This window comes from Pezoporus occidentalis, unplaced genomic scaffold (assembly GCF_034315485.1).
Source record: "Pezoporus occidentalis ecotype Australia unplaced genomic scaffold, CSIRO_AGI_Poc_V1 ctg158, whole genome shotgun sequence".
In the NCBI taxonomy this organism is placed as follows: Eukaryota; Metazoa; Chordata; class Aves; order Psittaciformes; family Psittacidae; genus Pezoporus; species Pezoporus occidentalis.
In genome coordinates, this window is record NW_026913404.1 from 523,645 (window position 1) to 539,575 (window position 15,931).

The 15,931-nt window shown below is 35.3% G+C and overlaps 1 protein-coding gene across 4 annotated transcripts in view; it reads right to left on the reverse strand.

Moving 5' to 3' along the window:
• ZC3H7A (zinc finger CCCH-type containing 7A) overlaps positions 1-15,931 on the reverse strand; it is a 34,805-nt gene that overhangs the window by 14,737 nt on the left and 4,137 nt on the right. For 3 of the 4 annotated variants that reach the window (XR_009963458.1, XR_009963457.1, XM_062611839.1), the window contains 14 exons: positions 13,428-13,531; positions 12,221-12,260; positions 11,179-11,376; positions 10,469-10,627; positions 8,738-8,818; positions 8,616-8,657; positions 7,786-7,813; positions 7,019-7,293; positions 5,024-5,231; positions 4,003-4,067; positions 3,052-3,244; positions 1,215-1,376; positions 398-594; positions 68-165 (listed from right to left, as the gene is read on the reverse strand). Coding sequence is in view for 2 of the 4 variants with exons in the window: in XM_062611839.1 (XP_062467823.1) it covers positions 68-165; positions 398-594; positions 1,215-1,376; positions 3,052-3,244; positions 4,003-4,067; positions 5,024-5,231; positions 7,019-7,293; positions 7,786-7,813; positions 8,616-8,657; positions 8,738-8,818; positions 10,469-10,627; positions 11,179-11,376; positions 12,221-12,260; positions 13,428-13,495 (1,814 nt within the window). In the remaining 2 variants the exon portion in view is untranslated. Of the gene's footprint in view, positions 1-67; positions 166-397; positions 595-1,214; positions 1,377-3,051; positions 3,245-4,002; positions 4,068-5,023; positions 5,232-7,018; positions 7,294-7,785; positions 7,814-8,615; positions 8,658-8,737; positions 8,819-10,468; positions 10,628-11,178; positions 11,377-12,220; positions 12,261-13,427; positions 13,532-15,931 lie in introns of those variants that run through there. The other variant, XM_062611838.1, reaches the window with a different exon arrangement.

Below are 15,931 nucleotides of genomic sequence, written 5' to 3' on the forward strand. Positions count from 1 at the left end.
TTAAATAGAATGCCCCAAAACCTCTGCTTTTAATTTGAAACTTAGAGAGATGGGATTTCAGACATACTTGTTATCTTCAAAGTCATGCATAGCAGGGTGAGAACAAGAAGATGAGTTATCCTTGTTCCTTTTGCTTATTATTCTCGGTTTGTGATCAAAACATTTCTGGAATACAAAAACCAGGTCATTATAGAGTATGTATTTTATATATTTTAAAATATACCTTACCTTAAAGATTTTAAGAGACTTCAATTACTTTCTAATCTAAAGATAGCCAGATTACTGAACATGCATTTCAAAATTTAAGAAATAGTCATGCATGAACCAAAGCATTTCTTTCCAAGTAATTTTCTTATCTATTATAATTTTTATTGTGTCATTAGAAATAAAGCAGCACCTCACAAAGAAACATAAATAATCCGTGATGTTCTTGAAGAAGTTGGGACACGGTCAAGTTGATCTTTCCATTTCCCCCAAAAAGAGACTCTCGACTGAAGGCTCCTTTGCGCTCCAGTGTCCACACATCGATCTCCTCTTGGCAATACGCAAATGTGCAATGACCTGGATATCTGCATTCCTCTTCAGCAGCAACATCTAGAATGGTAACATTGAATATGACATTGCCTTTACACAACTTTTATCTTATTTATCTTAAAACATCCACTATCTCAATTTCAAATGTTTTTAATAAAGAAGCTACATCCATTGTAAAAGGATCACAGAAGTCCTCTGACAGAAGAAAAACCTTACACTGAAAGAAATTAGAAAGGCTGAAGCACAACTCCATCAACTATCCTTCTCTGGTCTAGGCAACAATGTTCAGAACTCCGAATACCTTTTGCTTAAACACAGCTGTTAATTCATGCAAGAGTTATCTTGCTTAGATCATAAGTAGAGGCTCATACTGCAGAAGTCTAACAAGAATGCTCTTCTTTTTTTGTTGCTTTTTCTTTTAAGAATAATAGCCCAGCACTAGGAAGCAAAGTTATTCATGGAGAACAGTAGGGAAATACAGTGCATGTTCTCTAAATAATCCCATTAATGGTCAAAATATGGCTCTCTTTACAACCTTGGAAAATATAAACAACCCAGTGAACTTCCTTCTCCACCTCCCATGAGCAAGTATAAAAACTCACTCTGTACTTCACTGTGGAAAAGCTAAACTATGTTATTTTGAGTGCAGACATTACCATTTTGCTATATGTAACGCATACCTTTACATATATAATACGGTCCCACGTACTGTGTCTTTGTTGGTCTGGGACGTATTTTTTTCCATGATTTATCTTCAGAGTTTTTTATCCTGCCAATTAGAATATCCTTCTTACATTTATGTTCTAAACTGGGGTGGTAAGCGTAATCCAGTAATTTAGGACCTGAAACAACCACAGAAAATTGCTTATATTTGCATGTACTGCAACATACTTCTAATATTTCCATACACAGGTTGGCACATAAGCCCAAAGCAAAATACACAAATACACTGAATAGAGTTCCTACTTGCACCAGCAACTCTGAAGAACCAAAAGTCATTAACAGCCACGTTGAACAGAATAGAAAAAGACTGAATACTTACAAAAGGACCAGTCTCGGCAAGGAAAAAAACAGCAGTTATGTGGGGAGGAATGATGTGTTACAACCTTAAGATTACTTTGGAACACCAACAAATTACCACTTTTTTCCAAATTCCAAAGTATACATTTACATAACACCAATTTAAAACTGAACTTGCTTATTTATAAGTTGTCAATGCAGATGAATACCAAGGATCAGTAAATGGCTCTCTTAACCTTCAGCTTTTATTGTATTAGAATAGTTACTATGTTTAGAGATAAAACACAGTAGGTAATGAGTATGCACATGCCAAAAATATAAATGCCAATACCAGAATTCTGTGATTTTGGAAACAAAAACACATCTAGCTTTAAATTCTGTCTTTAGGATGATACTACAGTGAAGATTACATTACCACCAAAAAGAAGAAATAAGGGAGTCTTAAGACAAGCAATGCTCAGTGGATTTTGCTATTTAAGGGACTGCAAAACCAAGAATGTGACTGTTCCCCTAGACAAGAAGCTGATGAAGAGTACAATTTCAAAAGTAGGTAGTAAAAGCACGAGACACATAATGGCTTTGATAGAGATGCAATGAAACAGAAGAAACAGATGCTTTGATGCAAAAAGCGAAGTTAGGAACATGCTATATGCTTCCGCAAGTATTTCATAGCACCTGCTTTTAGCAGAATGTGGGGGGTTTTAAAATACCATTTCACAGATTATTCTTGTAAAAAAAAAAAAAACAAAAACGATATGCAAGTTCCTAAAACTACAGCAGTCATCCCCTATGTCTTGATACAATTCTTTACGATATATCAATATCGGTGACACCTATAACGTGAAGCAAGATGCTCATTTTTAAGATTTGTCTTAATAAAAGCTATTGTCTCTAGAATATGGCTCTATTTAACAGCAACAGCTCAGGCCTAAAAAGGATTAGTTATATTAAAGCCCAATATTGGTTAAGATACTTTCAGTCAATACAGTGGAGTTAATTATTACAAAGGTTTGGAAGCCTCAGATTATTATTTAGAATTAGTTTGAAAGAACAATAAAACAGATGGGATGTGAAGGTTACCAGGCACTTTGAACTGCAGTTCAATTCCCCATGGCCAATCAGAGAGAGTATTGCAAGTTTTTTTTAGTCTTGAGCAAAGGTGTCATTCTTCACAGTACCCTGGGGGCTGGGAGGAAAGCGAATACAGAGCGTGAATGACCTTACATACAGGTGGGTGAAAGCGTGTGGTGATTTGTGGTGTGCTTAGGAATCAAGAATCTATTAGGACAAGAAATAAAGACAAGAAGAAAGATAAAACAGTTGTTGAAACATTTTACCAGTTCCTTAACCATAAGATCATACTACATCTGCAAAGAACAAGTCAGGATTAACACTACTTAGAAGCCAACAGTATTTTAATTTAAGAACACTGAAGTTCTAAATGTATGCTTTTATATTTTTTAAAAATCAACCCAATTGAGTCCAAAAGCCCCTTACCTTTTTTGACAAAACATAACTGGCAGGCCTGTCTTAGCTCATGTGTGCCTTCTAGTGGGTTTCTTCCCGCAAGTGCTGAAGATACAGGTATATTAGCAGTTGCACTGCTAAAAACATTTGAAAAGTCATTTCTAGTTTGGCCTGCAATTCCCATGTAATTTTCAGACCCAAACAAACTACTAGGGCCATTTATCTGTTGGAAGAAAGCATATTTTACTTGATCCATATAGTTTCTCTACAACTAAAATTTAACCTACTGAATTATTCTTTAAAGCATATGAAAGACTACACACACACACAAAAAAAAAAAACAAAACAACAAATCAAAATACAAATTTAGCCACAGGTCTAAGAAGGGGACACAGATTTTACAAAAGCCATATACCCAGCAAAGACTAAGCACATAACAAGATCCAACCAGGCACAGGGAAAAGAACAGGCTAATTATTACTACACCGTGGCTCACAAGGATGCAATCCTTCAAGCACCCTTCCCCACATAATCAATGGCCAGCATCATGATTGAAAATATACAGCATGACTAGAACACAGAGACCAGATGGATTCTCAGACACAAGGTGATCTTTGCTCTGCTCCTGTACTAGGACAGTTCTCCAGTATTCCTAGTCTTTGGCACTTGGATCATAAGAGATTTCCTCTCTCTTAGGTGGGTTATTTTTACACTTCCACAGTCTTTTACAAGTTCCTCAGAATGGAAAAGTGGCTATGACAGTAGTCAAGGTTTGCATTTATAGAACAAGCTTTGTAGATTTTCTCATGTGTTCAGTTACTGCTACTGTACAACTGTCTTTCAGCCAGAATCACATTTTAATGGTACAAGTGCCATATTTTTTAAAATGAAAACTTCTACTGTGAAAACTATGATCTTAGTTTAAGCCTTCAAAATGTTAACATTTGAACTGATGTGAAAGAAAACACAGAAAACACTTACAAACAATGGGGAATTATTGCTACTAAGTGTTGGTGTTCCATCTCTAGAAGCTGAACTTGAAAGGTCTAAAGGAACACAAAGAATTTTTAATTATTTCAGTTCACAAAATATCCTATGCAAAAAATTATTTATCATTCCTGAGAAGTAAAAGTATCAAAGGGTTGGTCTTCTGACAAACACCAAGGGGGCTTCTTTGTTTGCCATGACTATGTTTTGTATTCTGTAAAAGCCCATTTTAAACATCTAGGCTAAAAACTTACATGGAAGATGACTACCTAGTAACTACCTGATTAACATCAACATTAGCTTCACAGGCATGTGCTGACGCAACATGAAGCTGTTTGTGCACTACAAGAAGGGCAGACAGATAAGGAATATCTGCCTATCAAAAATGAGATGAAAGACAGGTAAAAGGATTGTTCTATTTTTAGTTTTATTTTGTGAATTTGGCTTTGTTCTAAGGACAGCACAGTCCTGTAAGACTAGTAATTAGAGACAGAACTTCATTTTATCTTTTCTAGTTCACTGACTGTATCTTGTTATTTCACTACATAGTAACAGTCCCCAGAGTTTGAAATCAAACATGGATTACTGGTAACTTTTCAGAGCATGCAGTTTTATTAGTCTTTTAGAATTCTTGTTTATTGCTAAATCGTAAGAAATGGTTTAAGCTGTAAGAACACCTTTGTTTAAAGAAAAAAAAAAGTTTGAAAGAACATGGTTCCTTCTTCCTACTTATACATGAAACAAATGACTTGCACAATAAATGCAGTAAAAACTGAACAGAGGGAGCTTGGAGTATGCTTATGCAGGCCCCAAGTAAACAAAAGCTTTATTTATAAATTCTTGTGTACAACCAATGTTGATTATCAATACTCTCAAAAATTGTGAGCATAGATCAGATGTTATTTAAGTGTTAAATAATAGTGAACAGTTGCGAAAACTCATTTAAAAGAAGAAGCCAGTTGGCTCATGCACAGCTCTCATCATAACAGGTTAAATATTGAGACTTATTTCTTACCTCTTTTTGGGTCACTGATTGAAAAGGTGCTTAATGGTGAGCAAAAACTTTCCAGTGAAGAAGCCAAAGGCTGTGAAAAGATTTCTGAAAGAGAAGGTGAAGGAACAAATCCTGCACTAACTGGTAGCGTCCCCAACAAGGAGGCAGAGAAAGGTACAGTAGGAGCCACGCTTCCTGTGGGAATTGGTCCTCTGACTCCCGCAGTTTGCTGGGGAAAAAAAAAAAAAAAAAAGAATTTAAAGAAAATGTTCACACAGAAAAAAAAAAATCTCAAGAACATAATCTGCAATAGCATTTCTTTTAGTAACATTAATGCAAAGCTTTTATAAACCTACTGAAAAGCAATAATAAAAGGCACACTACAGTACTGCAGTACTGAACAGAGCTACAGTGCACTTAGGGGACTACAGTGATCAAACCCTAAACCTGTCCTAATGCAAGGAATTACCCAGAAATCAACTGCTTCAGTGGCTCAGTTAGCTGAAGTTTATTAACTTACTAGGTTCTGGATTTATTCATGAACCAGATCAGAGCTAAATTTCCAAATTATCTTAAAAAAATAAGACAAGAGGGAAGAGTAGGAAGAGTCAGTAATCGACATGATTTTTTTTCTAAATAAAGAGAATTCAAATTGCAGTACAGTAGAGTTAGCTTTGAAATAAAAGCTCAGAAACAATAAAATGATACTATACTCTGCAAAGGGTCTCCCATCCACCCCTGAAAAAGAACCTATCCTTCTGTATACCTCTGCTAAGGACATAACCAAGTAGGGGAGTTTTCCTTCTCTCTCTCTATCATCCCAATAGGCTTCCTTCTTGTCTGGAGGTTGAACAAATACATCTGCACAGGGTCTGGCCAACGGGAAATTCCCTATGTTCCCCAAGTTGTTAGCCTACAACTCATTCAAGATTCTACACTACACAGGACTGCAGTCAATCTTGGAAGATTGTACTGCTTCCTGGTTTTCACTACAGCAGACTTCCTAGGCTTTATTAAAAGTAATTAATTGCTACATTTCCAAAATACTTTCTACAAAACAAAGTGCATAAAACAGAAAATTAGAAGTCCAAGTATTTTTTATTTTAAGATTTCCAACTGCATCCACATCTGAATGAAGAATTGAAATCACAACTAACTGAAGAATTAAATATGCCACAGCGTCATTCAACATTGCATACTAATACTAACGTCTCCAAATGACCGATAGGGCCACAGCAGACAGACAGTAACCTTGCTCATAAGGTCAGACATCTCTGCTCATCAATCAGAGCCCTCATTTTGACTAATAGTTGAGGAACTCTGTATGCTTCACAGTCTGTTCTAGCTCTGGAATGGTGGTGTAATGAAGAACAACTCTTCATGTGCTTAAATTAATAATCTCTTCTAAAAAGTATTAAAAATTAGACTCATGATGGTATAACTATTCCTGGTTATCCAGGAGCTGGATCTGGACAACGCTCCAATTGCAGAGACACTACTGAATGCAATAGAAGACCACAGCGCAAGTACTACTGTCTTGCAAAGCTAATAGCATGTTTAACTACAGTTTCTACTCCTACAGGGTCAGCACTCCAACAACTCTCAGGTTCTGAGAGGGTTTATTTCACCAAAAATACTCTGACAGAAGAAAACAAAAACACCTCCCAAAAAAACCAACACACTAGCCTGGACTTCAAGTATCTATGTCACTCTTTCCCGGAAGTAGTATCCCTCCCACTGTGGTAGTACTGGTAGTAGTGTAGCAGTATTTCCGAAGTAGTGTCCCTCCCCCAGCAATCTCACTCATGTTTTCCATCACACAAAAGCAATGTAATTGTCCCTGGAGCTCTGCTGGGCCCTGGTATGTCTACAGCCACGTTTGCAAGACTCTGCACCTGAGAAAATCATAACCAAAAAAGGTAACTCACATTTCACTGTTAGCCCACTTGATAAAAATACAAGACCCTGCTCACAAGGACAGTCTTTTGAGAATGAAAACAAACAAAAAAGTCTTACCATTACACTTTCATCTGGATCAGGCACAGAATCAAGTAATTCATCAAGTTCTTCCCCAATAATTATATCTCCATCTCCATAATCTAAACATGGTTCTGACATAGAGAAAGAAACATTTCCTCCATTTGCCAGCACTGCAGATGGCAAGGAAACCTTTTCCACTTGAAGAGGCATAATAGAAGGTAAAGATGGTACAGGTGCTGAAGACACTTTAGACACTTCAAAGTTTGTTGAACAAGTAGCAGAAACTATCTCTTGCTTCTGGTCAGATAAATCTGAAACAGTTAAGATGGGAATGACTGGAACTTTCGTTCAAAGATGTAAAAATACCTTGGATAACTTCTACCCTGAGGGGTGAGGGAGTGGAGAAACATGAAGAATGTTTAAGCAAAGCCACATTAAATATTGCTAACTTCTATTAACTTCCAGTTCATGAGTACCTGTATCTCGAGTGTTTATATATTACTCAAACTAAAAAAGAGGAAAAGTTACAGACCTGATACTCCACTAAATCTCTGGCATACTCTCCCCTTCCTATTTTTCCAACTTAAAGAGAACAGTATGAGACAAATGCTATAGGAGCAGTTACAATCATATCAAGTTGAAGAGACTGAAAGGAAATTTGCTTAGGCACTTAAATATGTAGTTTTAGAGACAAACAGATCAGAGTTTTTACCACAGATCTTTCAAATGACAAGATTAATTTTCTCAACAGATACATATATGTATGGCACACATAGCTTCCTAGGTTGTAACACAAGACTTACCTAACTCAATATCTTCTACAGAAGAATTCTGTAAGTGAGGAAAAAAAAATACCTCTCAGCACTTTTCGTAAGAGCAATTAAAAATCTTCAAATAAATATTCAGATTAAGAACGCAAATCCTCACACCTGGATTTCATAAAATCTTGAATTCGTGAAGTACAACAGAATTTAGATAATTTCTTTAGATAAAGCATCTATTTGCAGACTGAAATCAACTCTCACAGGGTCACTAAAAATCTGCAACCAACCACTCCAAGGAATAAAAAAAGTCTAAACAGGACCTTAAATGAGCTGTTCCTATATTTCCTCATTCATTTACAGCTAAATTGTCTATGCTCCCATGAAAAAGGTCTGTAAGATGAGCTCCTCTTCATTACTGCTGCTCAGACACAGTACAAACAGCAAGATAAATGCAAGTTCATCTGCTAATAAAGGTTGTATTTGGACAAATGCATAAATCAAAAGGGATTTAATGGCAGTATGCTTCACTTTAATAAGTGTCAAAGAAGTGAAATAAGTAAATAAATCAGCATATTAACTATGCCCTTGCCTCAAGGCATTAGAAGTAAATATATTCATTGCACTGGATTTAATGATTTAGCTAACATTTATTCTAAAAAGCTAACTTGCATCCTGGTCTGCCTTACATACACAGCAAAACTGAACACAAAGATTAACAGAACCCTAAAGACCAAATTAACAGCATCTTACATAAAATGTCAGTTGCACCATTTTCACTTCATCATCGTGAAATTATGAAACGATTATTCCCCCCCCCCCCCCCCCGGCACTATAAAGTCAGCTTGCACTTTGAGCATGTAAAGCCTTACCTGAGTTGATACATCGCTAGAAATTGAACTGGAGGAGGGTGGCTGCAATGAGAAGATGCCTTCATTAAATACAAAGTGGTTATTAAGACAGGGAAACCTTAATGTTAAAATAAAAATCTTACCTTTGCTCTTACATATGCTTTCCTTATTTTTAACCCAAGTTTTTGAGCTAGTTCCTGGGTAAGCTTAATCACACTTTCATCCTAAAAGACATAAATAAAGTTTCATAATTTACATGTATTGTCATCTAGTCAAGATATCCGTTTACATCTCAGTCTGTATTCTGCAATATTCCTACATGCAGGATGTCTCTTAAGGCAGCTTTATTTTTTCCACAAACGTATGCAAGCTAATGCTGAAAAATACTACTACCTTCAAGCAAAACTTCCAAAATATCTGGAATTAAAGGAAGGAAAAAAAAAAAAAAGCCAGAAAATAGACATAACCCTCCTCTTCCATTTAACTGATTTTAAAATAATGTAAAGATTTTTCCAAAACCAGAGAAATGGGATTTTTTGTGGGTGGCTGTTTTTTGTTTGGTCATTTGGGGAGGATGTTTGTTCTTTGAGTGGATGGGGGGGGTTGTTTTGTTTTTATACAAATTGAGAGCCACATTTCTGATTACCATAATGTCAGCTACTACATAACACTATTGAATATGTAATGGCAACTCCGTATGTTGGCAGTAATTGCATCATACAATTAGAAAGGTTGAGTTAAAAGCCTGTTCATATTTCACTCTGTACTAATAGTTATAATAATGATTCAGTTAAATGATTTTAAGATTTAGCTTCCAGAGTGTGTCCTACAGCTAGGAAAGGCTATTTATAAAACTTATATTAAGGCAGATTAACTTGAAGCGAAAACATTCAGATCTAGAGGTGCAAAGTGAAAATCCAAAGTCCAATATTACATATTCTGATAAACCACTTACGTCTTTGGAAACACAACTGAAACCCACTCTAAATCAAGAGGTAAACCTATGCTCAACAGTTTGTCTAGCTGTAATTTTGATATAATATTCTGCTCTGGGATCAGTCTGTTTTAAGCAAGGTATGTAAAGTTTTCATCAGCATTTTAGTTCAAATCTGAAATGCATTTCTGAAGTGAAATATCTGTATCCTCCTTACTCACTGCATTTTAGTTTGCATTACAAAGGTCTCAGAGATCCAAATTAGATTAATTTTGGATGAAATTAAATTGAAGGTGCTGTAGGAGTGTTCTTGAAAAAAAACAAAACCAAACCAAAAACCCCCCAGAAATGAAACCAAAACCTACACCAGAAAAAAACTAAACAAAATCACCATGAACAACCATGGGATCCTCAGGACCAGCATTTCATTTACAGATCCTCTCCTATTACACCATACGCTGCTTGCTAATATAGATATAGCCTAAGAGTAGAGGTGCATAACAAGCTATTCAGATGAGGACAGTGCACAGGTAAGAATATTACTAGATGCTTGGACACCTAAACTACAGTTTTGAAAAAAATCAATATTGTACATTATGAGGGGTTGTTCTCTTTATGTTGTAAGTACACCTCTGACTGTAGAGAATTTGAAACTACTAATTCAGTTCCTGTGTTTATTTCAAAAGTTTTTTGGCACTTGATCCCCACTGCAAAGTGACTATTTCTTTTGCTGAAAGTTAACATAACAGAGCTTGGGGATGATAATCTCTGCTACCAGTCTTCACTTCCATAACAAGAAATAATTCTTAGAAGAATAAAAAGTACTGCATAAAAAAAAAAAAAAAAACACAAAAGAGAAAAACCTTCAATGGCCTTGATGTAAGTATTTGTTTTCTGTATTAAATATCTAAAAACGATCATCAATATATAATTTACCTACCTGTGGCACAGCAAGAGAACATTTTGCTACAGCATCATAAGCCTTCTTGTACCTTCCCAGTTCATTCAAAGCTTTTGCTTTCCTATAGAGAGCTCTGAAATTATTTTCATTCAATCTTAATGCTATTTCACAGTCTTCTAGAACTTTTTCATGCAATCCCTATGTGTAGGGGAAAAAAAAAGTAATAAGGCATTAATCAGAACTTTATCACCAAAACACCAAATTGAAACTATTACATAAAGGTACTGAAACACTATAAAATATGCAGCAAGGCCACTCACACTGCATGTGTAAGTTTTGCTAAGCCAACAACTTACGCAATTAAAAACAAGCAGGGATGTCATTCATGTAAAATCCAGTGACATTTATGAAGACAATTCAGCTCTTTCATAAGAGCCATCTTATTCCACAGAGAAAGCAGTAAACTCAGGTGCAATCAGTAGTATAAATGGATAAAAACATTGGTCCACCAACTTCCAAGCCTAGTATGACTCCTTTATATTAATATTTTAGTATTAGTAACCAAAAATATCTCAAGGATTATACTTGTAAAAGGAAGATATTAAAGAATATGGGAAAATGATGATTTGAAACATGCCAGTTCTCAACCCAACACCAAAAGCTTTCCACTGACTAGGAAACTTCCTATGTCTTCACACTCTGTTAGCACACTGTTCTACAGAAATCATACAGTTTAAACAGAAGCTTACCATATTTGAAAAACATGCTATCCTGTTTACGTGCAGCTTCTCCAAAATATCATCAGAAACATGGATTTCTTCAGAATTAGCATAATCAGCTATGTTTATAGCTTCTGTATAGTGACTCAGTGATCCTCTCCAATCACCTTCTCGATATACATCATTCCCCTCATTAAAAAGATTTCTAACAAGCCCTCGTATAAATAACTGGAACAAAGAAAAAAAACGCCCATCAGCAGCAGTTTTGTTGTTTATCTTCCATGTTTCCAAACACATTTTTGAACAGAAAATTTATACTGGTGGCTTCAGGGAATCAAAATGAAATGCCAAACTTCTGTCTGTATTAGTATTTTAATTTTGACATTTGTCCAAGATAATTTCTAACATTCAACACCCCAATACAAGCAAATAAGAGAGCAGCTGAACTACTGATAACAGAATTACTTTGTATAATTAACTTAAGAAAAAACATATCTGTTCCATACATTCTTTTATCAAGTAGCAGCCATAGCAACTGGCAGAGCACTAGCATATAAAGGTTGCAAATTAAATGCTTTTCTTAATGTAAAATGTGAAAGATTGCATTTTTATCTAATATGTTCTCAAATCCAATGATTCACCTACCATTGAATAAAAATGCTAAGAAGATGAGTCTGAGCATATAAGTGAAAAATTATGCAAAATAACAACATGTACAGAAACAAAATATGCTTTTAAGATTTATGTGACTGAGGTCCTTTTATCTCACTTTTGCTCTGCTACCCTAAATTTTTCTCAGAATAGCATATTGCTTTATCCAACGAATGCCCCAAATTCATCTCTAACACCAACAGAGGAAGAGTTAATTTGAACTGTTACAGAAGTGAATTATAGGCATCAAATATCTGAACACTTCTATCACAATGTAAGTAGTCCTCCTGTTCCAATATCAAGACACTGTAATTTACCATTCATACTATATCATTACTTAAATGATTAAAACCAAGAACAAATAAAACAAGATAAGCCCACATTAAAAACTCTTCTGGAAATGCAAAAGTAATTTCATTACCTCATATTGTTCTTGTGTCCCCGGATAAGGCAAAGTAGATCTAGAAAAAAAGAAATTACAGAGTGTTACATACATTTCTTAAAAGACAATCACATTGGAGAATACTGGTTCTTACGAAAAACAACTCCCATCTGCTGCAACAGGCAAATCTTTCAATACTGTCGACTACCTGTCCTGAAAAAGGGGAGAGTGCTGTAGATTAGTTTTGATTAAAGAACTGTGTTTTCTTATTACTGATAACTTATTTTCATTTAAAGTTACATAGCCAGCCTTAACTCTGCTGTTCAAAATGTATTAAGGTTTTGAATGCTTTAAAACCTCAATTTAAAAACTATTTCTCCCCTCCACTGTAGAGAAACAGATTACACATGAGGAGAACTGCAGTCTTCGTGTAAGTATTTTCAAGTGACAGATTATCTGTCAAAAGAACACATCAATTTTAATTAAGCCATACCAGTGATACTACAGGAATTTTAAGAGTTCTTTTGTAGGACAAAAGAGAGATTTTCTCTAGCACTGAACAGAGATATTTACTTCTAACTTTTCAGGAAGAAAAACAGGAACCCTTTACCTTACCATATCTGAGAATCTGTTTCAAAACGATTTGTAAAAGGGCAGGTTTCTTTTTCCTTGGATTTTCTTGTTGTTTTGGATTTATTTTTTTTTTTTAAGAATGCCTTACATGAGCAGTGAATTAGTGTGAAACTTTGCAATGACTTTAAGCTATCCTGGACCGTTTTGAGAAGAATCTGGCATAGACACAAATGAAAATTAGCTATTAAGATAATTTTTCATTAGGTTAACTTTTAGCTCCAGTGTTGAAACATTTAGGTAGTTGTGAAAAACCCATCCCCTTCAGTAGCAACCTAGTCTTATGTGTAGCTGTCCAGAAGTATAAGGTGGATTTTTAGGCTATCAGCATTTTCCACCCACCAGAAAAACTCAGTGCTGGTATTTCTCAAAGGCAGACAAGGAATGCCCTCCCACTTTCAATCTGCTCTCTTTTAGAACAACTAGGGTTTCTGTCTTTTCTTCAAGACTGCTCCCCATTTCTGTATTAGTGTTAGCAAATATTCTGAGGAGAAACACAGGTCCTCCTCTTTCTCCTTCCTCCACTGGTAACACATTAAAAGGACTTTTCCAGAGTTATCCATCACATATATATACACATGTATAAGCATAAAAGAATAAAACCACAAAATCATACTCTATAAATTGGAGTCCCTTCTTAATGTCCTGTTGCCTAGTGCTTCTCTCTTCCGACACATTGGACATGTTATCCTGAACATCCACTTTTCGGATATGACACTCCTCAAAAAGGAAGAAAGATAAATGGCTGTTAATATACAGCAGTTTGCATTTGGACCAGAAAGATCCAACCTCACATCAACACTAAGTCCATCATGCAAAACTTGGCAAAAGCACTGAACAGCAACATAGGTAGAAGCCCCAGGTCAGAACCAACACCTCCTTTGTCAGTGCCCAGTTACTCAACACTTTTACAGAAAACATTTATTCCAATTTCTACTTTATCTTTAGGTTTCCACTTATTTACTTTCGATGATGCAGAGTCACATTAGTGAAACTGAACCACATTACAAGTGCAGATTGCATGGATTACTGCTAAACCAACCTAAGGTTCCATATTGTCCCCTTTTTAATAGCTTTATACTTACTTTATTTGTTTGCTGAAGTAGAAATAAACTCAAGAACCCGGTATGTTTTTAATAAAATCTGAAGAAAACTACCAGTCTCATTCTAGAGTCTCTCATCATCACCCAACCACTAAGGTTTAACCAGAAGCAAAACACTACTGCTTTAATAATGTCTACCAATTGTCTACCATTTAATAATGTCTACCAAAATGTCTACCAAGCCAAGGCTACCTACTTCATTTGAAAAAATGATCAGCCTGACATTTCCATCCAATTTAAGTAGCCTGAATCAGTGGTTTTATTTTTTTTTTTCCCTTCATGTCTTTCACTTACTGGACTTACAAATACTCAGGGTAAACAGGCTAAATCCATCTATATAACCTTCAAGATAATGCTGTTAAGTCTGGTTTTTGACTAATTGCAATGTAGGAACACAACTTTTTTACGACAAAGATCAGTAAGACAAAGTTTTCTTCTAAAAACATTGAAATTTAGAAAAAGGCTTTTAGCTTAAGGAAATACATTTTTTCCTGAAAATTACTTTTTGTAGGAATTTACAGTTGGCTTTCTTTAAAAAAAAAAATAAAAAATTACATGCAGTACATTCCTGTCAGTCTAAAAATAGCCAGTATTTTGTGCCAGGTTACAATTTCACATCAATGATGGAAGAATGAAAACAAAGTAAACTAAAACCAAAATAACCCCCAGCAAACTCAACAAAATCCCAACTGAGAACAGAAACTGGTTGGAGAAGATACCCTGCTTTCTCCAAATGACCTGGAATAATGAAACAATCTGATGAGCTTTCAGATCTAATATTTGCAAACCTTTCCAAAACACCTTAAACAATCTAAGAAGCCTACACCATTTAAAGTGACAGAGTTAGTCCTACTGTAGCACATTCCTAAAACGGGCATTAGAAACCAAGTAATTTTCCTCAGGTCACTAGGCAAATTAATGGAAGTACTCCAAGGTCCCCATTTCACCTCACTTCTCACCAAGACATCTAGTATCAGCAAGTTTTGAAAAAGTAAAATCAGTCTGTAGATAAAGAAATCAGTCTGTATCATGGGCAGCTACAATAGCTCACTACCAGGAATTGTTCAGATACTGCTTGTTTAGGTATATAAACAGCAGTCGCTAACCTATTCTCCAAAAGGAAATAACCATGAACACCTTTTGTAAATGTTTTTCAGTTCCACAAGTTAGTAATACATACTGTGCTTTTGGCATACATATGAAAGACTTATAAGATAAATGTTTTAATGTGTAACAACAGCATATCTATGAAGAAATCTAAATATAAATGGCAAATTTATTTGGTATCCGAGTATTTTTTATTTACATGTTCATGATTCACATTTTAAGAATTCAAAGAATAAGAAATTTTCATACTAGCCAAAGACAGCAGCAATATCAGCATATGCTTTCCCATCAAAATAGCAAGCTATGTAAAACATGCTTTAGTCCCCTGAATTAAAAACTGACAAAGTAATACCTTGCCAACACAAGAGTCTTGCATACATAAAGATTTGGGCAAGTGTTAAGATCAGGTTTATTGATTTTAAGCAAGCCCAATACTCCACACCAACAACCTGAAAACAGAAGAAAAACATCCAACACAGTAACAACTATATTTGTCACCTCTAGTATAAATATTAAGGAATAAATGATATATTGAAACTTGAGGATTTGCAGATCCTATTTCTCCATAACAATGAAGTTAATGGAAACATTACAGACTGGCATCACAGATAAAAGAATAACTAGCAAGTGATGAACATATGCGAGTGGTGTAATTTATTACTCAAAGCAGTTTTCTATTTTTTTCCTAGTTACTCATTTGCACCCATAAAATGTTCAGGCAGAAATTATCTTTCCTTAACATACTCTGACAGTCACATTGCCCAAACATTTGATGATTTTTTCAGAGATTATTTTTTTCAGATAGCACCTCTAACAGCATCTCTCCCATCCAAATTATCCTTAGATCCTCTTCAGCAACCAGGAACACATTAAACTCAGTTATTATACAAGGCAGACAATCACATCTTGA